At 40.0% G+C, this 27216-nt stretch overlaps 1 protein-coding gene across 4 annotated transcripts; it reads left to right on the plus strand.

The window, feature by feature from the left end:
- The first annotated feature begins 3326 nt into the window (after nt 1-3326).
- Nucleotides 3327-26138, plus strand: kdm5bb (lysine (K)-specific demethylase 5Bb). Of its 4 annotated transcripts, none has more exons than XM_023275603.3 (28): nt 3327-3679; nt 5082-5159; nt 5583-5705; nt 5791-5961; nt 6482-6538; nt 7612-7767; nt 8482-8575; nt 9058-9176; nt 9677-9889; nt 12341-12460; nt 12542-12700; nt 12849-13030; nt 13184-13346; nt 13430-13549; nt 14772-14966; nt 15307-15488; nt 15603-15727; nt 17082-17232; nt 17356-17470; nt 18133-18488; nt 19250-19388; nt 19496-19675; nt 20824-20985; nt 22421-22906; nt 22991-23075; nt 23201-23403; nt 23489-23752; nt 25183-26138. In XM_023275603.3, exons 1-28 carry the CDS (start codon nt 3527-3529, stop codon nt 25318-25320), a joined length of 4689 nt encoding a protein of 1562 aa, XP_023131371.1. In that variant the 5' UTR covers nt 3327-3526; the 3' UTR covers nt 25321-26138. The 4 variants fall into 4 exon arrangements, with proteins under 4 accessions (XP_023131371.1, XP_023131372.1, XP_023131373.1 ...); XM_023275604.3 differs by having other exon boundaries at nt 9731-9889; XM_023275605.3 differs by lacking the exon at nt 6482-6538.
- Nucleotides 26139-27216: the final 1078 nt, after the last annotated feature.

Here is a 27216-nt window from a genome sequence, read left to right on the forward strand (position 1 = left end):
CGCGAACCAGGGATCTTCTTGTTGCAAGGCGAAAGTGCTAACCACTACGCCACTGTGCAGCCCTCCAAACGTTAACATAATAAACATAAATACAATTTCATGAATACATTTTCATGCAGCTGAAATCCAGCTAACTATAGGCATCCTGCATTTATTCATGCCTTAAATCATCATAGGCCATGCATTAGTTAAACATTGCTTAAGTACATGTTTGGTAAACTTAACATAAAGTGTTTCCTTACATTCTGATCCATCCCTTCTACCAGGGAGGTTAAAGATAACCCCAAACATACAGCCAGAGTCATGCAGAACAGTGAGCAACATGAAGAACAAGGAGCAGCAGATGGTGTTTCCCCCACAGAGGCCTGATGTCAACATCACACAGTCTGGGATTAAATGAACATACCGGCGTAGAACCAGGGGACTTCTCCAAAATGCTTGTTTAGTCAGAGTAAATACTGATTTAATCTATTTTTTTTCCTGTTTGTTTTTATGACATTAGCTGATCATGGAAACTATTAATGGCATGATTTTTCTCAAGATTATTTTTGTCACTTCCTCCATGCATTTATAAGCACTTTTACATGTTATTAACTTTGTACCTTCTCTCTCTTGTAGTCCGAACCTCTCTACAGCTATCTCTGGAGCTGCAGAAGTCTGTTCAGTGTTTATGTTCTCTTCTTTATTGTCTTTTTGTCTCTGCTATCCTGGTATCGCTCCCCTTTACCCTCACTTTACCCCAACTGGTTGAGGCAGACGTCTGCCCTCCCTGAGTCTGGTTCTGCTGGAGGTTTCTCTGCTGTTACCAATATGCTGCTCAAAGGGAATCTTTGAATATATTGGGTTTTCCATGTGTAATTGTTGGATTTTAACCTTAAAATTTTAATTAGTATGGTAAATTTGCATAATTAATAGCATTGTAGGGTCTTCACCTTAATGTTCAAATCAGTCAGGTATTTTTTTTTATAATTAATATTGTATGGTATTAATCATAGTATTTAAATTAGATAGGTAAAGTTGCAATTTATATAATATTGTAGGGTCTTAAGCTTAAAATTGGAAATAGCAACATTTGCATAATTATTGACACTGGAGCATTTGACTTTAATATTTAAATCAGTCAGGTGAATATATTTTACGGTCCTAACATTAATGTTTCAATCAGTTGTGTAAATTTGAATATTTAATAATATGATAGTCTTAATGATAATATTTAGATTTGTATAATTATTCCAAACATTCGTTTTTAAACGTTAAATAAAAAGTAATTATAATTTGACATATTTTTGGAAGCATTCTCACTAAATCAGCCAAAAGAAGACATAATAAAAAAACAGATAAATTAAGAGGAGCTATGTTTTAGTTGTCCTCTGTGTTTCCTCTCCCTGGTGTGCTACTGCTGGGTCCAGGATCAGAGCAGCAGCTGACAGTCTTTGGTCCTACAGATGTTTTAAAGCCTCCAAACGTCCAATCAGACGGACTATTTAAACAACGAGTCCCGGCAGCCGTCAAGGTGTCACCTGCACATATCCATCCGCGGGAGTGTAAACACAAGACAATCTACAAAGAAGAGGATTGTTTCACTCGCTGTTATTTACATTTCTTCACTGCAGCTACCAGCATGGTCCCTCGTGTTATCTACAGCTACATGCTATAGATCGTGGGCTGATGGTCTAGTGGGGAATAATCCAGATCTGTTAAACGTGATGGGTTTTCTAGGATTTGAGGCCTGTGGAGCAAACATCATGTCGCCTGTAGACTGCAGGATCATAGTATCATGAAGGCTCTTCTGCTCTTCTGTAGCAACACTACAAAAAAAGTCATGCTTTCAAAGTTTTCCATGAGTAAAAGTACAAAAAATCCAAATTAATTTTGAGCATTGAAAGTGATTCAGCAGCTATAATTCCGGATGTGCTGCAAATGTAAGTTAAATTCACTATCATGTAAAATTTCACATTACTTTGCAAGGATTTCACATTTATTCCAGCATAAGTGTGTTAATTTACTGTTGATGACTTTAGATCTTTCTGCCATCAGTTTACAGAGCAATAACTAAATAACCACATTTTATTTTATAAGATTTTATTCATAAAAATATATCAAGAAAATTATTTCACACTCAAATGTACAATAATAAAAAATATAAGTCTTTCTATTACACACATGGTTACTGGTAGTGATTATAGAACATGACTGCACTCTTATCATCTGATACATTTCAACACTGGGCTGCACAGTGGCTTCTGGTTTCCTCCCACAGTCTAAAAACATGCTGAGGTTAATTGGTGATTCTAAATTGTCTGTAGGTGTGAATGTGAGTGTGATTGTCTGTCTCTATGTGTAGCCCTGTGATAAACTGGTGATCTGTCCAGGGTGTCTCCTGCCTTCACCCCGAGTCAGCTGGGATAGACTCCAACCCCCTCATGAACCGAATGAGGATTAAGCAGAGTATAGATGATGGATGGATGGACATTTCAGAACTGATGCATTTTTATGTTTGCCATAATATGGCAGCTGGTAACTGTGGGGTTGATGGCTTCAGTCAATAAAGTTTCGTCTTATATTAATCTATAATTATATATTAAACTGTTGCCAATTTGTTGATTGCATCATGCAATAATAATCTGATTTGTGAAGTAAGAAACAAACCAATCAGGCGATACTTGCCTGTGATTTGTAGTGAATATTAAGTTGAAGGAATACTGAAGTACATGCACATCAAAAATATTAAATAATAATTAGGATAACTTGCTTTAAGCTGCACTTTTTAAAACAAGGGTTTGCCAAATGTTTCGGCAGAAAAAACATAAATGGGATACCCAAAAGGTATTATGTTAGGAAGCATTTAACATTTTTGTGTGTTTTTGCAGTTGTCCATTAAGTCCTGAAGACGACCTCTAAATATTTTTATTATTTGGTAGATTTATTATTAATGTATGATTTGCAGATCTAGATTTGGGCTGCACCGTGATGCATTTTAAACCAAAGGCTGCACATTTAGACACCAGTGGAGCTCCATTATCAGTTTAATGGTAAACTGGGTTACATTCTGCTCTAAAAACAATGTAGTGTGAGTTAGAAAGCATGAATTAAAATAGAACACTATGGTTTCTATATGTGCATAGGGTGTAAAGAAAAAGTGTGGTTTATTGCATTGCAAATCGGAAAGCATGTCTAGCTCTGGCTCCTGATTAACAGCAGTAAACTCTGTGGAGACTCAGAAACCCCAGAGGCATGAACAAGAGCTGAGCGGTGTCTAGTTTTTCGGGCGGACGTGCTCACTGCCTTGGAACATTCTCTCCACTGTGCGTGGATGTGTGTGTGTGGAAGTGTGTGTGTGTGTGTGAGTGTGTAAGCTGCCTCCTCTCGTGTTGATGTCGTCTGACTGCCACCGACCGTGACGGTGAAAAGACGGGATTAAAAAAAAAATAATAATAAAAATAAATCAACACTCCAGGAACACCGAGCCGCACCGAGACGAGCGGTGACCTGCGCTGTCCAGCTTCCACCGGGTCGGACCGAAACGATGAGCCAGCCTCGGCCGGACGAGTTCAAGCCTCCTCCGGAGTGCCCGGTCTTCGAGCCCAGCTGGGAGGAATTTCGAGATCCTTTTGCCTTCATCAACAAGATCCGTCCCATCGCTGAGAAAACGGGCATTTGCAAAGTCCGGCCGCCTCCGGTGAGTGCGAGAAAATATGATAAAAAACGAGCCGCGGATGCTGAATTAGTCCACCGTTGAGACGGAGCGAGTGCTGGGGATTTAAAGGGACTGTTCAACATGGCGGATACACGGCGGTGGTAATTCTTTGTGCTGCCGCCGCTAGCTACCTCTCATTTGGGCTTATTTACGTGGTAGCTGCGCTGTTTTGGTCGACTTTAAGCTCACCAGCAGAAACACAGACGTGTCAGAGCATTTAAAGTGGATTATGGCCGTGGTCCGCCGTGTGTCAACAAAGCTTCGCCGCTCCGGTCATTGAGCCAGTTAGCTGGCAGGCTAACGCTAGCTAGCAGCTCAACCTGTCATAATTTAGCTCAGCTTTGACATAGGTGGCTATGCGGAAGCCATTCGGCGGCGTAGAAGATGATGATAATGATGAGATCCTGTGATAGACGTCGATATTAAAGCTGCTTTTATTCCATTTGCCCCATACACGTCCTGACAGCACTGAAATTGACATTAATTATGGATTATTTGTCGGAGAGCATCATGAAGCAGTCAGTGTGTGGTCCTTCACTTTTCGGTCAATTTCTAAAGAGCAGCAGAAGGAGATGAGAGTATTTATTTCATGGGGCATTACAAATAATCGCAATTATTCCCTTTATGCCCAAATGTTAAATAATTTTCCCCTTGATGGGACAAAAGGTACAGTAGGTTATTTAATCACACAGACTGCTATTGTTAAATAACAAGTCGTGACTTTTGAAGTTGTGGTCCAATCCGCCATGTTGCACAGCATTGCAGCTGTGGTGCACGATATTAAAATTTGAGTTTCTTGAGAATGAACAACTGTTCATGTATGAGCCTATGTTGTAGGGTGTTGTCCTCCATGTTGGCTTTGTGGTAAGCTGGGCTGGTGAGTGAGTCTTCCATCTGGCCATTTTGTGTGCCAGTGGGGGATGTTGGCTACTGACTTAAAACAAAAACTTGGGGCCCTGCTTGCATGATGGAGTGTTTTCATTAAACATGCTTGGCTGTGTGTGGTATTGACACGATTATTGACCACTGTTGTGAGTTGTAACCTGAAAAGGAGCATCGTGTTCTTTCAGTATCAGCAGGCCTTGCTTTTCTGCCCAACTTCAATCCAATATCAGTTTAAAAACCTGCAGCAATGTAGTCATATGTGTCTTTTGTCTGACTAGTTCCACTTTAGTGGAGTCACCATGTGTAAAGCATTTTAAATTCTCCATAATGTGGGTTTGTGAAATAATTGCCACAAGTTAGAGGAAAGACAAATAGCCTTGGTAATAATACAAATCAGTACCAGACTGTAAATCATCCAAACTGCACACTACATAACTACCAGGGCTACCAGATATGATGACCTTCATGTGCCATTGTGTGTATTTTTGTTGCTGTTTAGGGTTGGCAGCCTCCGTTTGCTTGCGATGTCGACAGGCTTCACTTTGTTCCTCGGATCCAGAGGCTCAATGAGCTGGAGGTGAGCTTTGTTTGTCTAATATACCAGCAGCATTTTTTTTGACTGTATTATCTGTCTGTGCAGTAATAAAATTGTGTCCTATTTTACCTGATTAATGCAGTTACTAGGTCTCTGCAGGCTACATTAATAACAACTATGGAACAAAGAACAGCACTGCTATTAAGGCCTTGTGACAATGTCGTACAACAGAGGATACATTTTGAGTTTAGGCAGGAAATTATAAGGCTTAATTGTTACCTAATCGACATTTTACAAAATCAGCAAATGTAGTTATTTATTTTAAAATAATAGAACACAACATTACCTGTTCAGATATATTTTAAAATTTTCCTCAGTTATTGTCTTAGTGTTGCTTGAATGCTTTCCTTGATTTCCTTCATTTATTTGTAGGTGACTGTTTTCTTTGCTTAAATCTTTTCTCAGGCACAGACCAGAGTCAAGCTCAACTTCTTGGACCAGATTGCCAAATTCTGGGATTTGCAGGGATGTGCCCTGAAGATCCCTCATGTGGAGAGGAAGATTTTAGATTTATATAAGCTGAATAAGGTTGACTATTTACTGAACTGTACTTTATATATTTCGATAAAAATGCACAAGAACTCCTCATTAATCTAACTTTCCGTCATTTCAGCTGGTAGCTGATGAGGGTGGATTCGACATTGTCTGTCAGGACAGGCGATGGACCAAGATTGCACTACAAATGGGCTTTGCCCCTGGCAAAGCTGTTGGCTCCCACCTGCGAGGGCATTATGAGAGAATCCTTTATCCCTACAATCTGTTTCAGAATGGAGCAAACCTGCTGGTGAGTTTGACACATGCATCAGTTTGACAGGGTATCCTGTTCGTGATGAGTGTGTGGCTCATCTCGAAGCAAATCGCTAATAATGCTAACCATTATGCTACCATCAAAGTTAGATTAAAAATCCATTATATTAAACATTCATTTTAAACTTTTAGCGAGAAGCATTTAGTTTTACAAAAGATTTGAAAGTGATATCGATAGAAGTTTGATCATAAAGACAAATGAAAACAAATGCATTATTAGGATACGCATGATCTCTGTTTAATTACAACTTATATCTATGTTGTATGTTATTTTGTTTTCAGATCAGTTGGAATTCTGCAGTATTTTTTAAGCTAATTCTGATGCCTGGCTAATATGCAGTATGAATTTATTATCGTGTCATTTAATTGCATTTGCACCCTAATATTGTGTAACGTGCTGCAAGAGAGCTTCTCCAAGGTCATTGAATTGGTAGTGTGTGACCTCTGCAACAGGTCACGCTAAATTGTTTAATTACCAAAGCTCTCTCTTGCCTCAGGCACCAGATCCAGCTTCCAAACTGATGCGTTTGGAGGCTGATCCTGAACTTGAAAAGGTATGTTTGTGTCATGGTTAAGAAGCCACTCGGCCTCGCAATTAACAACATGCATGTCTATCTGTGGCTGGGCAGTTTAATGGGGTCATATTTGCAGACATGACGTTGGGAATTTTACCCATCCCAAATTAGTTTTTTATTTTAATGTTGATGTCAGTTCAGGTTATCTTCACCTCTACATGGTTGTCTGCATTCAACAGGTATCTTGGGGACAAATGTAAAAGTACACTTCTTTGTTGTTTGTAACAGGCAGCGATTGGGTGATAAATTCAGATATTTTAATGGATTTCTCTGTTTCTGTCTTTTGCAGTCTTGCTAAAATTATAGTAAACAAACAAGCAAAAATACTTGGAAAGAAGCCGCAGTTCTTTTGCAGTTCTTTTACTTTGTCCTATTAAGAAGGTAATGTGGTGCCGAAATGTTTGTTTATGGAATAGGATCTGCTCTGCATAACTGTCAGAGGACTAAACACCTCTTTACAAGTATTTTTGCTTGTTTGCTTTCACAATTATTGTGACATCTTGTGCAGTTTAGCTCACCTCCTTGCAGTTTTGAGCATGATATCTACACAACTGTTACTGTAATCTGTTAAACTGCACAGTCAAATGCAACGCCAGTTGTTACCTGTAAACCACAGCACCAGCTCAGATCTGTCCTTCTCGTCGATTCAGTATGTTTCTCTGCTCCTTGTCTGGGGTTTACAAACTAACCACATCCTTTCTATGGCCTTTTGTTTTGTAGCTGTTAAAGTTGAAACAGTGTAACCACCATATGTTGTGTGTGATAGTGTCCAGTCTTTGAAACACATTTGGTAGCTGTTCTATTTACCTTATTACCAGGAAAGCCAGAATCGTATGTGAAGAGTCCTTTTAAAAAGTTAGCAGTGGTATGCTCACTTTTCCTGTGTTAGACGCCTAAGTCTATCCTCTCTGTGTTTGCGACTTGGTATTTTATCCAGCATTCCACTGATAGTTTACTGCATCTGAGTGTACAGGTATATCCAGTTAGGCACCCAGGTGCTTTTTAATAGTCAGCGAGTTTTGGTTTGAAAGGATTCACTGTTTTCTTTACAGTGTGTTCAGAAGCCTGTCCAGGCGGTGGAGAACACAGTAAGCAAGGAGAGTGTAGACACCAAGGAGCACAAGCTGCAGGACCCGGCTCAGAGGCAGCCTGTCCAGACGCCTGACACTTGCCCCAGTGCTCGTAGAGCCAAGCGCATGAAGTATGAGGTGGGAATCACAAACAGCTGTCTGAAGCTACATCCACTTTACTATGAGTTTTGCTTTAATACAGCATTTTCAAAGGAGAATGATCTCGTTCCAAGTAAACATTTTACACAAATATGCTATTGTGCAGGGTTGGTTGCTTAGAAAATACTAAGGAGGAAGAACTAAAATGGGGAAAAGGAAGACCACAGATTTTCTGCGCTGTGCCCCTGCTGCTTGCATAGACAGCAAGTCAACAAGGCTTGTAGCCGAATTCATTATCTGTATCAAATGAATCACTGGCAGTCAAGGCTTATGTCTTTGTTTTTCTTCTTGAAAACAGTCATGTGACAGGCGCATGATGAATCAGGGAACGAACGTAGTGACAGTAAGTCCCAGTAAGAAAGTGGGTGTCCTCGTCATCGTTTCCAAAAGTTGCTGTTTTTGCCCATCGAGACTAAAATGTACCACCAGAGTTTTTAAACTAAAACGCGCTCAGCAGCATCCCCAAACCTTCCTCCTTGTATGCGTCCTAAAACTCTACAGTAGTGTGGAGACTCAGTGTAAATGTAGCAGAAGTTATGCATTTTCAAATGAAAACATATCAGTGTGGATGTACCCTAAACCTGCCCTGAAATAATAGCGGCACAGACTTCACTTTGCACCACGTGTTTCCTCACTGTCATAATTTTAGTAATTTTAAGTCGCCACCAGTTTCACTTCTAACTCTTTCCGTAGGCCATCTGTGTGAAGACCGAACCAGGTGAGCTCGGCGAGAACAAGCCCAACCTGAGGCGGAGGATGGGTTCTTTTGTCGCCAAGCCAGAGCCAGGTGAGACTCCACATCCCAGAGAAAAAGTGTTATTTTAATGACATTTACACAATTAACATTAACACTTATAATCTGTCTACATTATATGAACATTATTGAGTGGTTTATATGCACTATAATGTAGCTGTAAGCAGTGATGAACGTTTAGTAAGTGTGTTTTTCGGTTGTTATAGCTCCTCCTGTGGACACTGACACGTGGATTCTGGTGTATAAAGCAGATAATGGATGATAAAGCATAGCTGTAATTATATAAAATATGTCATCTTATGAGTTAGAGTGAAGCTGTGACTGCTGACAAAAACAGAATATTAATTTAATGTGTAAAAATGTCCATATATCTGCTTACAAATAACCTAAATGTTATTAACCATTATGTTTTTATATACTTGTCAGAAATGGGTTTAAAATGTTAATATTTTCCTGTAGAAGATACAATTAAAGCCTTTGGTAATGGTGTAAGTGATGTTTCTTTTGCCTTTCAGAAAAAGAGATTCCCATTCCAATGAAACCGGAACCAGTTGAATTTAAGGAACCAATAATTGAAGCTGACAAATCCAAGTCACGGTACAAGAAAGTCATCCCTCCAGTTCCTCCAAGTCCAGTAAGCACAAGCTCTGTTTGACTCAGATTTTAGCTATATAAGATAGGAAATCTTTCGATTATAAGTTCATGGGTTAGTTGGTTTTATTCATCATCAGATATCCAAGCTCAGTTTTAACTCCTTAGCATACCTGTGTATCCATTGTATATCTAAAATAACATATTTAGGGTCCTCACATCCTGGGGTTTACAAGTGTGCTTGAATAATACGTAAGAACCGCAAAAAAATCAAGCTTGACATTTCATTGATTTTCTACATTTGCTTGATATAACTGCAAGTAGATATTTTTTTTTAAATGGCAGAAATAAAGGATTTTTTAAAAGCATGTAGAGCCACTACATCAGGCTGTTTTAATGCTATAAATTTATGTGAGAGAATCAGTTTCGCACGTACCTTGAAAATCTTTATGTTTGTAATAATTTGCTAGGTGTTGAAGGCAGGATCTTGTCTGTATAAATCACACTTTACAATCTCTGCCATTTTTCATTTGTGTCTTAAAGGTACTTTTGCCAGTCGTCTCAGCACCATTACAAACAGCTCCTTTTGTTGTTCAGGTGGATCTGGTTGTGTGTCTGGTGTGCGGTAGTGGGGGAGATGAAGACCGTCTGTTGCTGTGTGACGGCTGTGACGACAGCTACCACACCTTCTGTCTGATTCCTCCTCTGCACGATGTTCCCAAAGGAGACTGGAGGTGCCCTAAGTGTCTCGCTCAGGTGAGGGAAAGCTGAAAATCAGAGCAATGACTGCTGATTATTTAAAGGGGGAGGGGGTATAATGCATATTTACAGGTCTATATTCTTTATTCTGGGCCACTAATGGCATATTTTGTGTGATATACAGTTAAGAAACTCGTCTTGTCTCTGAAACACAACATTTAGCGCCTGTCTCTTTAAGGCACCCCTCCCAGTAACCCTGTTCTGTTGATTAGCAGTTGCCTGCTGGCTACAAACACAAACAATAGTTTAGTTTCACTTTTGTCCCTGCCCTTCATTCAAATTGTTAACGTTTTGAATATACCCATATATGTTGGATTCAAAATACGCAGCAGGACCATGTCAGCAATCCACTAAACAATCTCAACAACAGCCCAGATGACTGTTTGTGAGCACCCAATGCCAGGTTGTTTTAGGCAGTAGAGGTAACATTGCAAATGAGGAAGGGCCAGTTTTTGGTATAGGTCACCTAGGCAACACCAGAGGAGCACCAAAGAAGCAGCAGTAATATTTTGTAATAAAGCACTGCTCACAATGCTCTAAATAGCTGATACCAAGAGGAGACTACAGACTCCTGATGGGTGCTGACTCTCATATAACCTGCTGCTTTTACACTTTATCCAGCGATTCAGTTCCTCCTCCCACTGTAAAAGAATCCCGTATGATTAACCGAACATTATGATGTGATCACACTGAGATAATTTTATAACCAGATAATACAGCATGTGCACAGATGTGTCCTTAAATCAAGTCACGTAATCACTGAGAGCAGGAGAATAAAGCCTGTAATGAGGAACAATGATCTATATCATCAAAATGATGTCATGACACAAATGTTGTGAGGCAGCAAATAAGATTTAGCTTTGTTGTAATGGAGTCTTTTTAGATTTCCGATTTTTATTTTTTGCTTTTTTTCCGTCAGGAATCTGAGGTCAAAGCATAGGGTCACCTTCATAAGACAGATAGGGTTAAGGGGCTTGCACTGCCATTCCTTGGTACTGTTCCTCAGTAGTGTGACGGATTGACCCCTTGACCTTCTGATTAGTAACCAGAAGCCTTAACCACTAAGCCACCACTACCAATCCATAGTCATAGATTATCAGCTTTAAATCTACATGTTTGCACCTACAGCCACGACTGTGACACACTAAGCCAAACAATATATACAAATATGATATATATTTCTCTGTGTTTTTCATTTTATTAAAGTAGTGATGTAGTTAAAATTAAATGGACAGTCTGTTCTGTGTAAGGAAACTAGGCCCTTATGGCTACGTTCATATTGTTTCCATGGAAACAGTGAATAAACAAGGTTGCACTTTTTACATTATTCAACTTTTTTGAAATCACTTATGGTTCTTATTTATTAATGAAACAAAAATACGGGGTGAAGAATTATAGAATAGTTTTTATTAAATGAAAAATAATAATACTGGGTCTGTCACTGTTTCAGCATTGCAGCTTGAATAAAATGCAGTGTGTTTGTTTGGCTTCTAGTACCCAGAGTTACATCTTCTGATAATTATTTGGAGGTTAAATAAATAATTATTATTCTGCAGCATCGAAAACCGACACCAGATTAGTTTTACATCCATCCAGGTGTCAAAAACCAAAACGCTAAAAATACAGACAGATTTCAAGACATTATGGATACTTTTTGAGTCATTTTCTGGTATTTTTGGGCAATTTTTATAAATTTTTCAACAATCTGTGAATAATTTAGTTGGTTTTTGTCACTATTGACAATTTCTGAGATATGTGGGTCACATTTCTTTTAATTTTAGATTATTTTCATGACTAATTTTTGATGGAGGAAAAACACATTTGAGTTCTGTGAAAAACCGCGACCAGTTCAGTTTTGCATCCATCCAGGTGTCACAGTTTAAAAGACAAAAAATGAAGACATTTGTGTCACTTTTGTGTCATTTTAAACATTTTTTTTTTGGAGTGAGAGAAGCCATTTATTTACACGATGGACCTCTAGCTATTTGTGCTCTTCAAAATGGTGAAAAAAAATCAACTGAGAAGCCGGATTTTAGTATAGTAGTATTAAGAATGGCATTACATAAGGACCTTGGTTAGCAACATTGAATGGAGCGAGTGAGCGGTTGTTTTGCATCTGTTTCAGTGGTATTTAACCCGTGAATCAAACTCTAAACTGCTGCTGTTAGTTTGGCACTTTGTCAGTGATGAGGTCTAAATCCTGTCCAGACGATTCACACTGACATTCTCTCTCTCTGTCTGTCTCTCAGTGGAGATGCAGAAGTTTGTACTTGAAGTTCTCTAAATAAGGAAACAAAAATAAATCAATTAAATAATGCTTCACTAAACAAAGTCAGGAAGCTATGCAAAAAATGAAGACATTAAAAACGGATTGAAAACGACTATAGAAGTTGCTCCTAAACATATTTTGGATGTTAATAATAAACCTATTTTCGTATTTGCCAACAGGAATGCAACAAACCTCATGAGGCGTTCGGGTTTGAACAAGCCTACAGAGACTATTCCCTCCGTGCATTTGGACAAATGGCAGATGCATTCAAATCTGATTACTTCAACATGCCAGTTCATGTAAGTATTAAAGGTTTCAGCATGCATCTGTGTATAGCTGTGACTATTTTAAATTAAAATGTCTAACATTTTTTATTACAGATGGTACCCACAGAGCTGGTGGAAAAAGAGTTCTGGCGTTTGGTTGGAGCCATTGAGGAGGATGTTACTGTTGAATATGGAGCAGATATCGCCTCGAAGGAGTTTGGGAGCGGGTTCCCCATTCCGAACGGAAAATTTAAGGTTTCTCCAGCAGATGAGGTATGCTACTGAAAAAAGCCTTTTCATCTGTAAACCACTATACCTTTTGATTGTCTCCGATAGCATTTTTCTTTGACAATGTTAAGAGGTATGTGTACTGCACAATAATTCCTGTTTTACTGATCTGATTGTGTCGTTCCTCTTGCAGAAATACCTTAAATGTGGTTGGAACCTCAACAACCTGGCCATGATGAACCCGTCTGTACTGACTCACGTAACGGCTGACATCTGTGGGATGACGCTGCCGTGGCTTTACGTTGGCATGTGCTTCTCCTCCTTCTGCTGGCACATTGAGGATCACTGGAGCTACTCCATCAACTACCTGCACTGGTAAAAAAAAAAAAAAAAAAGTCTTCTGATATTAAAACCCAGCTACTTATACAGACTTAATTTGGCTTGTGTTGCTAAAAATCTAGACTTTGTTAGCTCCTTAGTTTTGGCACAGTAGCAGTAAACTGTCATGTTGGTTTCATTACCTTAAAGGGGGGAACCTAAGACCTGGTACGGAGCTCCTGGTTTTGCTGCAGAACAGCTGGAGGAAGTGATGAGGAAACTGGCCCCCGAGCTGTTTGAGTCTCAGCCTGACCTGCTGCACCAGCTGGTCACCATCATGAACCCCAACACCTTGATGGCCCACGGAGTCCCAGTACGTCTTGACTACTTTAAATTTAAATGAACAATGAGCTGGTGTTTCTAACAAGATGTTCTTTCATCTCCTCTCTGTCTCAGATTTACAGAACAAACCAGTGCGCTGGTGAGTTTGTCATCACGTTTCCGAGAGCTTATCACAGTGGCTTCAATCAGGGCTTCAACTTCGCCGAGGCGGTCAACTTCTGCACTGTGGATTGGGTATGTATCACTTTATTTTTGATGCGCTACACAACAGATGGTTGGGCTTTCATATGGAATAGCACACTGAAAATGAATATATCAAGGACTGTTGGGAAGTTAAAATCCAACAATTCTGTCTGTACGATTCTGACTGATACAAAGTACAATGTTAGCAATATTTTAAACGATGATATGCCTTTCAAACCTGGCGCCAGGTTTTGGGGTTCAAGGGTTTTAGAGACATTTGAAACCATTTGTCACCTTCTTCATTAACCAAATTGTATTTTAAATATCACTGAAATGTGTGGTACTTTGTGAAATGTATGAACATTATTCCACATTACTCTAATAAGCATGAATTAGTCAGTCTTATTTTCATCTTTTAGATCAAAATACAGCCAGATTGCATAGATTTTACATCATATTGCCTGTCCCAACTTTACACCTTGCTGATTTACACCATCTGATCATTAGTGTAGGTAATAGGGGGCTGCTGTCTAGTGTCAGATGGCTGCAGTACACTGATAAAATATTAATAACTAGTTTAACCAAGTAATATTTCTAGTGTCAAACTTCCGAGGATGCGTACATTATGTACATCTTTCATCATCGTACATTTTTATAAATGCTTTGACGTTGAGAGAAGTGATCAAAACACCACTTTCAACATAATTGTATAGAAAATCAGTCCTAATGAAAAACAGAAAACTCCGTTTCAGTTACTCTTTCCTTTTCATTTTCATTATTAATGATTTTACAGCACTATTGAACAAAAAGAATGCACTAGCTTATTTGTTGCTGAGTACTGGTTTAAGATGTTAACATTAGTTAATGTATCGATACTTAGATTACCTTCTGTTTTTTCACAGTGATTTGCAAAGCTGATCACTGTGAAATGAAGAGAATTCAAGAACTGGCACAGTTTGGTTTAATGTTACACAAAGCTGCAGGAACTTAATGAGAAGTTCCCATGGTGACTTCACAAATGTCTTCTCTTGCTCATCAGACTAAACCAAACCCGTTCAGATAACTATGACAGAAGATTGACAAAATTGTAGATATTCACATTTGAGAACCTAAAATCATTTTTTTCTGCTTAAAAAACATAATTCCTCTGAAGTGTCTTTAATTACCAAGATTGTTGTTCTATAGTATTATCTGAATTATGTGCATTGGCATTGTATTTTTGTGGACTTGGCATGACACTCGCAACACATTTTTTCCTTTTCTGTGCCACCAGATGCCTCTCGGCAGGCAGTGTGTTGACCACTACCGTATGCTGCACCGGTACAATGTGTTCTCCCATGATGAGATGGTGTGCAACATGGCCTCAAAAGCAGAAACACTCAACGTGGTGTTGGCTTCAGCTGTCCACAAGGACATGGTTGTCATGATCCAAGAGGAGAAGGAGCTGAGGGAGAAAATGAAGAAAATGGTAAAAAAAAAAAAAACTCCTTGTGATGTTCATGCACCTTCCCGCTTTTTGCCAAACTTTATAGTGTGCAAGATTATTTTTTCCCTTATTAAATCTTTTATTGTGCACATATTTGCCTTTCTACAAACTTAGAACTCTTCTTGGTGTAGAAACATGTACAAATATGTCTCTTTTACATAAGCTTTGTTGTTAGCTAGCAATGTGAGCCTCTAGGCTTTTTATCAATTATATGTTAAACGCAGTGCAGAGAAAAATCATGTTCACTCAAGCAAACACTCACTGTGCTGCACTCTACTTGGATATGCTTTAAACACTTTTTGGCGTTATTTCGCACTTTCAGGGAGTGTTAAACTGCAAGGAGGCAAAGTACGATCACCTCCAGGATGACGAGCGGCAGTGTGCCAAGTGCAGGACCACCTGTTACCTGTCTGCCGTCACCTGCCCCTGTAGCCCAGGAGTCCTGGTCTGTCTGTACCACATCAGCGACCTCTGTTCCTGCCCCGTCAGCAACTACACACTGAAGTAAGTCCCACTGGAACTAATTAATTTTCCCAGTAAAAACTCTGGTTCTCTTGAGCCTGATCTGTTCATTTTAGCATGTGCCCCATAAATGAAGTTTTTTGTTTGCGGCTCCAGTTACCGTTACACACTGGACCACCTGTTCCCCATGATGAACGCTGTGCAGCAGCGAGCTGAACTGTATGATGACTGGGCCTCCCGTGTGACCGAGACTCTCGAGGCTAAACTGGAAAAGAAGAAAGGTAGGTAACAAGAGCCGGTCAGAAAACAAAGCGTTAAAATACCAAGACTTCAGCACCTTTCAGGCAACACATGTAGCTTAAAGTGCTTTAACATTACAAATAAAATGCAAAATTAAAAGAATAAAAAAATTAGAAAATACAAAAATAAAATCCTGAAGTATAAAGAAAATTAAAAAGCAATCATGCAAAAACAAAATCAATTGAGTGAATGAGATGAAAGAGTATGTGGTCCTAGCAGGTCGCGTTAAAAAGAAATGTTTTGGTGCCATTTAAGAGTTTTAACAGAGCCTGCCTTTCTGATTTTTTTGTAACTAAATAGCTAAATAACTCCTGTCTGCATTCAAACAATTTCATAAAATATGTAGCCATATTTCAGCTTGTCTAAATTTTCCAAATGAAATGTTTTAAGGTGACACTCTCATTGTAAGATTTAATGTTTTGCCTGCAAAAACAAATGTCAGTATTTATGATTCCACTCATAAAACAATCTTTTTGTCCAGGGACCATTAATAAAGGCCTTGTAGATATAAGAGATAAACAACTCTGTCAGTTTTACTGTGTACCTGCAAGAGACTGCTAAATTTAGAGTGGCCTGTCACTCCTATAGATTCATCCACTGTGTCACTGCATCACTCTTTCAGCAGCGACTCCATAATGTCTTATTCATAGCAGCAAAAACACTGTTGTGGATTGGATAGTTTGTCATGTGTGGCGTCTCCATCGCCGGCTGCTGTCGGTTGGTTCTAGAGGTTTTGGTGTGCACTAACACAGCAGCTGTGTCCCTCCGTCCTCACTCTGCTTTTCTTAGCACTGTGTCCTGACTCAAACTGATCGTCTTCTTGTTTGAGTCCGTTAGCAACATGTCCAGTCAAAGATGTTGTATGGGAGGGACTCGCCAGGAACTATGGGACAAATCTGTACATATCTGACACATGTCCACCTCTATGCCCAAAAAGCCAGTCATCCTTCTTATAACAGCTGAAACAGGAAACATTTGGCCAGTTGCCTTGTTGTGCGTACTGTTGTCAAATTGCGTACATGCTCAGTAGAACTGTGATCTGTTGGAAGTAATACTTTTTAACCCGTATGTTGGGGCTAAATCATCAAAATTTTGAAGTGATTTTTTTCAGGTATGACTGCAGTTTTCATGTCCAGGTGACTATTAAAATTACAGCTTTCCCCCCATTTGTTTGGACAATAATTGTCCAGAGGCTTAACCAAGATGGTGTTCAATTGGCAAGACTCACCTATAGACATATGAAGTCGATAGTTGCTCAGCAGTGTGTTGGGTTATTAAAACTGTACGTGTTTCATTGTGAATCCGACTGCGATTAACCAGGTGTTTTCTCTTTAGGCCTGCCGGTCTTTCGCTCTCTTCTCGCTGAATCAGAGTCCAAGCTGTTTCCTGACAACGACCTGCTGCGTCGGCTTCGTCTGGTCACACAAGACGCAGAGAAATGCTCCTCGGTGGCGCAGCAGCTGTTGAACGGCAAGAGGCAGACCAGGTAATATCAATATGCCATCAGATAGGCTCATGGATTAGTTCTCCTAACACTTTCTTACATTTTCCTTGTGTTTTAAAATAGCATTAGTGCCTTAATGAGGTTGATTCTTCGTTGTTCGTCCAGGTATCGGTGTGGTAGTGGGAAGTCGCGGAGCCAGCTTACTGTGGAGGAGCTGAGTTCATTTGTGAGGCAGCTGTATAACCTCTCCTGCAGCCTCCCTCAGGCGCCCATGTTGAAGGTGAGCGGAGGAGGGGAGCTGCATCCTGTGTTGTTACAACTGTAAAATTTATTTCAGGCTCATAATCTAACGGTTGACTCAAATCGTCAAACTGTACAGATCACGTGTGCAGTTATGACGTGTTAACATTAACATGGTTGGTTTCGCTCATTGACAGTTTCAGTCATTTAAATGTAATTAAACATGAGACTGCATCCTCAGTGACGTTGACACACAAGGACAAAGGCAGTGCTGCTTGCAACAGAAAGTAAGAATAGAAAGCAGAACTCGTGAAACTCATCTTGTGACAGCAGCCATGACAGAAATTGGACTGTGGATCTAGCTAAACTGCGATTCAACTGACAACATTTCTGAACATTTCAGACATGCCAGAATTGTTGAGTATGTCCGATTGTTGATTGTTTAGGGAGTAATCAGCTGTCCTGACGTCCCTCAAACTTAATAGCAAATTACAACTGATTCTGCAGAAATTCAGCAACCAAAAAGTGTTGGCTACCGATTCAGGGTCTGAATTAGACCTAACTGGTAGTGTCTGCCTTTGTTTTTACAACTACATAGTTTGCTGTGGTGAATAATAGGTGTTGTTTTAATTAACACAGAAATCAGGCATGCAAAAGTATACATTTTGACTTTTGTGTGTGAATGATGATGTCTTTCTTTAGGAACTCCTGAATCGCATCGAAGACTTCCAGCAGCATAGTGAGAAAGTCCTGGCAGATGAAGTCCCCAGTGTGGCTGAAATCCAGAGCCTGTTAGACGTCAGCTTCGACTTCGATGTGGACCTGCCGGAGCTGCCGCGACTGAGAGTGAGGCTGGAACAGGCCCGGTGGCTGGAGGGGGTGCAGCAGGCCAGTGCTCAGCCCGCCACCCTCACTCTGGAGACCATGAGGAGGCTCATCGACCAGGGAGTCGGTTTGGCTCCCCATCCATCCGTGGAGAAAGCCATGGCACGCCTTCAAGAGCAGCTTACTATGTCTGAACACTGGGAGGACAAGGCGAGCAGTCTCCTTAAAGCCAGGTGAGGGCAGCACTGACTGATCCATGATGATGTTTGCATCTTGGCCAGATGGTGGAACAACATCCCAAACATCAACACGAACACGTTACGATAGGTTGTCATGCCCTGATATTGATCCAAGAAGAAATTATTCACAAAATGTTACTTTGCTTCTTAGCTTTAACTTTTTTCCTGGTGTTTGCACTGATTGTAACTGCATAATGTAATATGACGTCAGTGCTCCTGATTTTGCTTCATTTTAATTCCAGCTAGTGCAAAATGCTGCTGCTAGAATATTCAACAAGATCGACAAAAAGTGAGCATCATGTTTAGTTTTGCCCTCATTCCATTGGTACTCAGTGCTGTTCAGTATTAACTGTCACAAGTGCTTTTAAAAAGCTTTTAATGGCATGGCTGTCAGGAATGTGCATCTCGTCTCTCCATTATCAAATTAACTAATTTGAAGACAGAACTTAAATTTCTTTCATGCTTAGTTTACAGCAGAATTTGGATTGCACTGTATTTAAAATAGTGTTTGAATTGATTTAAAATTAGTTTTATAAAATGACTGACAAGTTCCTTACAAAGAGGAGAGGTTATAAAAACAAGTGTAGGCCTAAAAAAAACTATTAAACACTTATACCATCGATGTTTTTACAGTTTTGAAAGTGTTCTAAAATATGCTTCTGAACAAATTTCATGACCGTTGTTGTTGATAGTTTCAGATATTGTGCTCAAGTTTATTGCCTGCAATGTAACATTTATGTTTTTCTGCCCACCAGACCACCACACTCCATAGAGACTCTCAGTGCTGCTGCTGAGAAGGCGTCTGGCATCCCCGCTTATCTCCCAAACTGTCTTCTCCTAAAAGACACCATCAGGAAAGCTCAGGAGTGGCTTCAGGAAGCTGAGGAGCTTCAGGTTAGGACACACATGGTACCTCATTACTGTGTGGAATATCAGTGAATGTAATTCTCTGTGTAAATTGATTTGAGGGGGATTTAACACAAATGTTCTGATTGTTTCAGGCCACTGGTTGCATACCGCTGGTGGACAGGCTCTCAGACATGGTGCTACGAGGACAAGCCATTCAAGTCCACCTAGAGCCTTTAGACAGGCTGGAGTCTTTAATGGTAGAAGTGCAAAAGTGGAAAGAATCTGCAGCAACAACTTTCCTTCCAAAGGACTCAACTCTTACCTTACTAGAGGTAAAATGCAAAAAATTTCAAATAAATGTTAGCTGAAAAGTAATGCAAATATAAAAATCACATTATGGACAAGTGCAATATTCACATCACAAGAGCTGCAATGAAGGATGAAGGTGCATATTGTTCAGTCCCAATCAGAATCGGGGAAATTATCGAGATTGCAACTTCTTCTGGATTTTTATGTGTGGTGAAAGTGTTTGATTTGTTTTTTAGCAACCACGTTTTTAATATTTCTTGATTTTTTTTTCACCAACATTTTATTTTATAAGAATGCTACATTAGTGCGGTAACTGGTGCTTCATGTCAGTATTGTGAAAATAAGATATCGTCCTTTATTTTAAATATCAATATAGTTCAATTACCATAACGTGCTCTAATGGTAATTTTGCCAGGTGATGACAATACAATTTTAACTTGATTTGATTGAAAGTACTGCCTGGTGAGTCATGATTAAATTACTGTTTCTACCTCACTCTGTTGTCTAACAACAGAAGTGGAAAACATGAAAATGAGTGGCAACTATGTAAGGAGTTTGACTACATCAAAACTGCAGCAGGGGCAATATTTTTTTCCTTCTTTCTGTCTGTCATTAGTTACAGATGCTAAAAATATAGTTTTGTGTGTATGTGTTAAGACACAGTCAGTGAAAAAGTAACTGTCATTAAATATTGATTTTAAGTCCAGTATAGAGCTGCAGTGAAAAGTCAGTTGACTGATTTGTTCATTATCAATAAATAAATCAACTATTTTGGCAGCTGATTTAGTCATCTTTAACCACACAAAACCTATGACAACCTTCAAATGCACGCACAGAAACACGCATATGTTGCATCAGGTCTTAATGGTTTAATGGAAAATGTCAAATATTTTCTGTTTCTACTTGTTGTGTGTGTAAATTGAATGCTTTCCTTAGTCACACATGATAGTGACTGTATATCTCTAGATTTTTGCTGTTTTTCAGACAAAAGACATTTGAAGCTGTGAATATTTTCCACTGTTTTCTGATATTTTATGAACAAAACAATTACTTGATTATGCAGAAGTGGCCAAATTAATCAGCATTGAATGTAGTTGGTAGTTATAGCGCTTGTTATTTGCAATATGTGAGCAGAGTGAGACAAAAGTCCTATTTATATTGTTAATTACAGGTCCTGTGTCCAAGATGTGAAGCTGGAAGTGTAGGTTCTCCAAAGAGGAAGGCCAAGAAAGGGAAAGAGTCACCTAAAAGCAACAAAAAGAAAACGCCGAGGCTCAACACTCTCAGTGATGTGGAAAAAGCGCTTTCAGAGACCAAGGATTCTACCTCTGCAGTAAGTACAGTAATTCAAAGAGATCATTTGGTAGGGTATGACAGTAGTTACTGAGGTACTAAGGAAAAAGCAAATAGAACTAGAAAAGCACTCAGAGAGTGCAGTACTCTGCCAAGGCTGTTCATTCCCCCTTGTGGTATAATCAGAAATGCAGCATTTTTTATAGAAGTGCAGCATTTTTTTATTAGTTATTGATGATCAGAAATGGCACCATACAATGTGGCCATTTGATATAGATGAACCCACAAACAAAATGACCTTGCGCTGAGCACAGGTGTGTGTTATGCATGTGTACGTTATATATGAATACCGAATCGCGTGACCTAAATATGTAGTGGGCGGCGGGAATTGATGGGACTCAGAAACACTCCCACAATTTAATCAATTGTTACTTGTATCATTTCGGATGGATGAGTCTGTAGCGGTGGATTTGTAGTAGGATCACAATCATGTGATGGCCAGCAGACAGCTGAAGTAGTGTTCTCTTGTTGTCATAGTTACAGTGACGCTGTGCCGCTATCTCACAATGATACGGAAATCTTTTAAAAATCTGTGGATCCAGACTATAAGCTGCATCACTGCCAAAATTTAATTACTTGTTCTTTGTGTCATTTCTGACCTTCCCTGAAAATTTCATCCAAATCCGTTATTCTATTTTTGAGTAGTGTTGCGAACAGACAAACCAGCACCAATCGTCACATAACTCCGCTGTGTTCCTTGGCAGAGCAACTATATCAACTGATGATTCCAGCACCAGATCCATTGAGTAATATAATGCAGACGCAGTAACTTTGCTGTTTTTAGATCATCTGCCATTTTTCTATTGAGCCTGTATCTGAAAACTGCTGTTTGCAAAGTTTACTTTCAACATTTTGACATCAATTTCAACAAAATGCAGCCACACCGACAAATTTTTTGACAAGGTCAATTAGTTTGGCGCCCCCTCTGAGTAAATATTAAATGAGTCAGACCTAGGAGTCTCTATTAGGTTGGGTTAGGTCAAAGTTGTTCAAATACAGGTGTTTTTACCAATTAGTCCATTTCTCCTGTGATAGATTAATCCCAGAAGAATCCTAAATATTGTTGGAGCGCTCTTCTCCTTATAAAAGTAACACAGCAATTGTTCAGTCAAAGAGAAATTGGTTGACTGAGAGCATATTGACCAACTAATCAACCTGCACACTACATCCCTGGTTAATGAACAGATTTTTAGAGTCTGGAAAAGTGGAAATGACGAAAAACATTGAACAGCACTAGACTCCCGCTAACAAGACAAGCACTTATTTAATTACGCAGGAATAAAGATGGAAAGCTAAGGAAAAGATTTTCCTCACTGAACTTTGTGCTAAGTTTTATAAAGGACTACAATAGTAATATGATTGTTGAATTTTCACTATCAGAAAATGTGCTTATTTTGACTGTATTCGTTTATTAGATGGCAACTCTGGAGGAGCTGCGTGTGAGGGAGATGGAGGCTTTCTCTAATCTCAGGGCAGCAAATGAGTCAAAGCTCCTTCCCACAGCAGACTGCATGGACCTGAGGGTGTGCTTCTGTCAGAAGGCGCCCATGGGTGCGATGCTGCAGTGTGAACTCTGCAGGGACGCCTTCCACAGCGTGTGTGTCAGAGACCCTTCAGACTCCCATGAAACACAGCCATGGCTCTGTCCGCAGTGCCAGCGATCAGAAAAGCCCTCCTTAAGCCAAGTCCTCTCTCTGCTGACATCTCTGCGGCACACAGGGGTGCGCCTGCCGGAGGGCGATGCTCTGCACTATCTGGTTGAGAGGACAGTTAACTGGCAGCAGCGAGCGCAGGAGATGACTCAGGCATGTAACCTACCAGAACTAGAGGAGAGACCAGGGACCCCTCCCACACTAACCCGCTGGGTATCAGGCAGCGACAACACTCACAACAACACTCAGGTCACTCTTTGTATTTGTGGCACTTTCTTGAGAAGTCGGTTATTTGCACATGTTAAGTTTTGGGGTTTGATGTTTTTGATACAGGCTCCTTGTTTGACTCCAGAGTGGAATAGGACAAGCCATGCTCAGACCGTCTTCTACACCGAGCAGAGATGCATACCGCTGCAGGGTCAGTGTCGTCTTGCTCAGAGCTTCCGCCCTGACTAAGTGGAGACTCATGTTTTCTTCACGGTTGGTTACTTTGCTCTTTCAGATGATTATTTTTTAACTTCCATGTGCTTGTGTGTGTGACAGGCCTGAGTCAGGAGCTGGAGGAGCTGATGGTGGAGGGGCTCCTGCTGCAGGTGTCTCTGCCAGAAGTCCAGAGCCTTTACCACGTTTTACTGGACAGAGCCAGCAGCCAGCACTCAGACATATGCATTTCACCATCACAGGAGGAGTCCACAGACAAACACATGCAGTTTAACTCTCAGGGAACAAATCTGCCACTGAACCAGGTACAAACTGTTGCCACAGAAAGAACTGGTTAAAATCCTCAAAGCTCCCTCAGTATCAGTTTTATCATATTGATTTTGTTTTCAGGATGGCGCCACGAGCGTGAGGGAAACAGTGATAGGCGAAAAAAAAGCAAAGAGGCATCTGGAGAGGGAAGGTTTAGATGCTGAGCGCAGGGGGAAAGACAAGAAGCACTGTCACAAACGACAGAAGATGAATAAAAAGAACCCTCAGCGCAGGTCGGCCTCGACCTCGTCTTCCCCACGCTCTGATTTCTCCCAGTCTGATGACTCTGACGAGGAAATGGCTGTTTGTCCAGCAGAGAGGTGTCAGCTGCCAGAGGGGGATGAGGTAAGAAATCACACGAGTGCACAGTTTAGAAGACCATTATGTAAATGTAGAATACATCATACAACAGACTAATTTAAGGTTCGCAGCTGCGAATATTGTCAATATAGTATTTCCTGAAGAATGGACCACATGACTACCAGTTTGTGAAAGATATTGTTCATAAAGCTCTCAGGATTTTACCTCTGTGAGGCGTTTCATTGTCTTTCAGCTCATTGCTTTGGTTTAACTGTAACTTTACTGCTGTCATTCAGTCTCACTGACTCAATTAAGACACTTGCTGATGAACATAGTGAAGTGTTTGCAGCAGGATTTTTGCTTAAAAACAGTGATTGTGTCAGAATCAGAATCAGAATCAGAATGAGTTTTATTGCCATTGTTCATGAGGTTCACAAACGAGGAATTTGACTCGGTGCAATGCTGCTACATTAAACATTTAACAAATAGTAGAGATAAAAATAAAGATAAAAATAAAGATAAAGATAAAGTAAATACTATAATAAAAGCTAACATCTACTATAATAAAAACTAACAACTAAGTACACTGTACAACAAAAAAGTGACTAAGTGTTTGTACATACATGACAGTGACATGACATTAATTATGTTGTTTACATTGAGCACAGAGAAATCTTATTATTAATATCTCCATATTAGTGATTAATACTAGTATTCTGGCAACTGCAATATTTACAACACAGTCCGACAGTTTAGTCTGCCATGTTTTTGACTGTTAGCTTAACTTTCAATTAATTTGACAGGCTACTGAAAATGAGACCACTTTAGCTTATAGCTTTGCAACATTGCGTTGTGGATTTGGGTGATCTTCTCCTCCACGTTGACCTGTGTTAGACTGTCACTGTGTAGGATGAAGATGTGATGGAGGAAGATGCCTGCTCCAGGGTCGCCAGTGACCCTGAATGAAAAGATCATTTCCGTGTGAGCGGAGCCTTTTACTGGCCGTAAAATGCAGTTAAACCGACCATGGGAACCGAGAAAAATAAGAGTTCAAGCACCAGTTCCCTTCCTGATGAGTGACCATAGTGTTGTGCGGTTGTGGAGAATATTTGTGTGAAGCAACGCCTGCACAGGTTGTCAGTGGTCAGAAACTGGGAAAAGAAGTATAGTAGATGATGTAGAATGTAGACACTTTTATCATTGTAGGATATCATGGAGACACTAACTGAGCCAGTGAAGAAGAAAAAGTGCTGCTGTTGCTAGCGCAGTCGCTGCCTATACCAGCTGGAAACGCACTAAATCAACCTAACGATCATCATGCACGACCCCCACAGGACATTTTCATTCACACGCTCAACAAAAGGCTGCACTTACGACCATTTTGGTGTCAATCTGAAGCCCTGTATGCAACTGTTGGCTAATTGTTTTCGCTTGTTATTGCAGGTTTGGTATTAAATTAAATCGTTTGCCTGCAGGTAAACTGGGTCCAGTGTGACGGCAGCTGCAACCAGTGGTTCCACCAAGTGTGTGTTGGCGTCACGGCGGAGATGGCCGAGAAGGAGGACTACATTTGTGTCACGTGTACACTGAACGACGGACACATGAGAAAATGAAGAGAAGGCAGAAGGTTTTCTGACGTCTGTGTGTCCTCAGTCCGTTATTGGAGCCTCCAGTCTGGATGTGTCACTGATCCCGATCCCCTCCTCACCCCCCGTCCCGTCTGTCCGACCCTTTTGTAACAACGGTGCTATCTCCTCTTTGACTTGTTGTCCAGAACTATAATGTTTAGTTATTTTTTTGTATTTTTACATATATATATTATATATATTTCTTTCTTCTTATGAATTGTTTGTGTTTGTCTAAATGGAAAAAAAAAAAAAAAAGAACACAGGACGTGAAGTGTGCTGCATGGGATCCCGTTACATCAGCGCAAAGGAGTCTTACATCATGAGACCCCCGGTAAAGAGAGTTAATCAAGGGTTAATATTATCTACTTTGGAACCTCCTTGCATGTTAAACCAGAGCTAAGGGGACAGAAGTCAAGGTTTTCACCCCCTAAACACCCCCCCAAAAAATGACTATTACAGTTTTTTTTTCTTTGAAATCCAGTGTTTAGTACATGCATCTTAATATAATTATTCCCCTTTTTTGTAGAATAGTTTTATTTATCTGAGCAATAATTTTTGTCTGAATTGACTTAAATGGCTTGATCTCCGCTGAGTTGTGTTTTAGCGATGGTGGTGTGATGTACAGAAAGCTACGCAGGTGGAAAGGTCAGAGTGGTGGAGATGCACCGTGGCAGGCTGAAGGAAAAGACGCTGCTGACATGTAGGTCCGTGACATGTAACCCGGCATAGGATACAGCGGGAAGGACTCGAGGTAGCTGAAGATGTTACAAGTTTATATTGTGGAATAAAGCCCTTTTGTTCTATGGAGAAGCCTCGTCCTTTCACTTGAACATGGTAGAAAGAAACCACTAGATGTCCTCACACACATAATTTAAATACACTCAGAAATTCATCTTTGTATTTATTCTGACCGTTGAAATTCTGTTTTTAAGGTTGGCATCTGAAACCAGATGTTCTGATGAATAAAGACGCCTAGTTGAACGTACATTTACTCAAGTACTGCACGAAAGTACAAATGTGAGGTTCTTGCACTTCAACAATCAGTGAATACAAATAGAGCTCAATTGATCATTCAGCTGTCAGAGAGTAGAAAGCATTGAGGATTGGTTGCTTTTATATTTATTTTACCGTTTTGAATTAATGAATTTGAGAGGGGCGTTGCTCTAAATAAACCGCAAGGACTTTTAAAATACAAGGAATGATTGTCTCTGAAGGGCTTTCCTTCTCTTGCTATGCATGAGATCAATCATATGATCACCTAAGACTTACTCCTGGCAGTAAGTTGGATAAGTCACTTGATAAATGCGATCTATTGTTCATATCTTACACTTCAAAGTTGGTACTTAATAGTATTGTTAAGTGTAGAAACCACAGAAATGCAGGCCCAGATCTCAAAGGATGAACATCGGGACTGTGACACATGAAGAGAGTCAATCCTACCAGAGTCCAAACACATGCCGTAACGTCATTAGAGGTATTTTATCAGACTGTTGAACCACTTACAACAGTTACAGTAGAGGGCACATGTTCCCTGTAGATCTCTGTCTGAAGGGGAACAGCAGGGAGTGAAGCTCAGTGAATGAAACAGAAGAAGAATTCAGTTTTTTCACTGGAAGCTGCTGCCATTTTAAAGCTTCAAAATTCGAACACAGGGGCATCAAACTCACTGTAGTTCACATTCACATTCAGCCCAATTTGTTCTGGAGTGGACCAGACCAGTAAAATCAGAGCATAATAACCTATAAGTCATCTCAACTCCAAATGTTTCCTTTGTTTTAGTGCAAAAAAGTACTCTCTGAAAATATTCACATTTAAGGAACTATCTTTTTACAAAACATTATGAACAAACCGAAATTTGTTAAGGAAAATAAATACAAATTT

The sequence above is a fragment of the Amphiprion ocellaris genome, chromosome 8 (genome assembly GCF_022539595.1).
Source record: "Amphiprion ocellaris isolate individual 3 ecotype Okinawa chromosome 8, ASM2253959v1, whole genome shotgun sequence".
Classification (NCBI taxonomy): domain Eukaryota; kingdom Metazoa; phylum Chordata; class Actinopteri; family Pomacentridae; genus Amphiprion; species Amphiprion ocellaris.

Bases quoted from the DNA above. Each gene is read 5' to 3' on its own strand.
- kdm5bb (XM_023275603.3), top strand. From the start codon at position 3,527: ATGAGCCAGCCTCGGCCGGACGAGTTCAAGCCTCCTCCGGAGTGCCCG. The intron at 19,676-20,823 runs GTAAAATGCAAA...TGTTAATTACAG, and splicing joins CAACTCTTACCTTACTAGAG to GTCCTGTGTCCAAGATGTGA. The intron at 20,986-22,420 runs GTAAGTACAGTA...TTCGTTTATTAG, and splicing joins CCAAGGATTCTACCTCTGCA to ATGGCAACTCTGGAGGAGCT.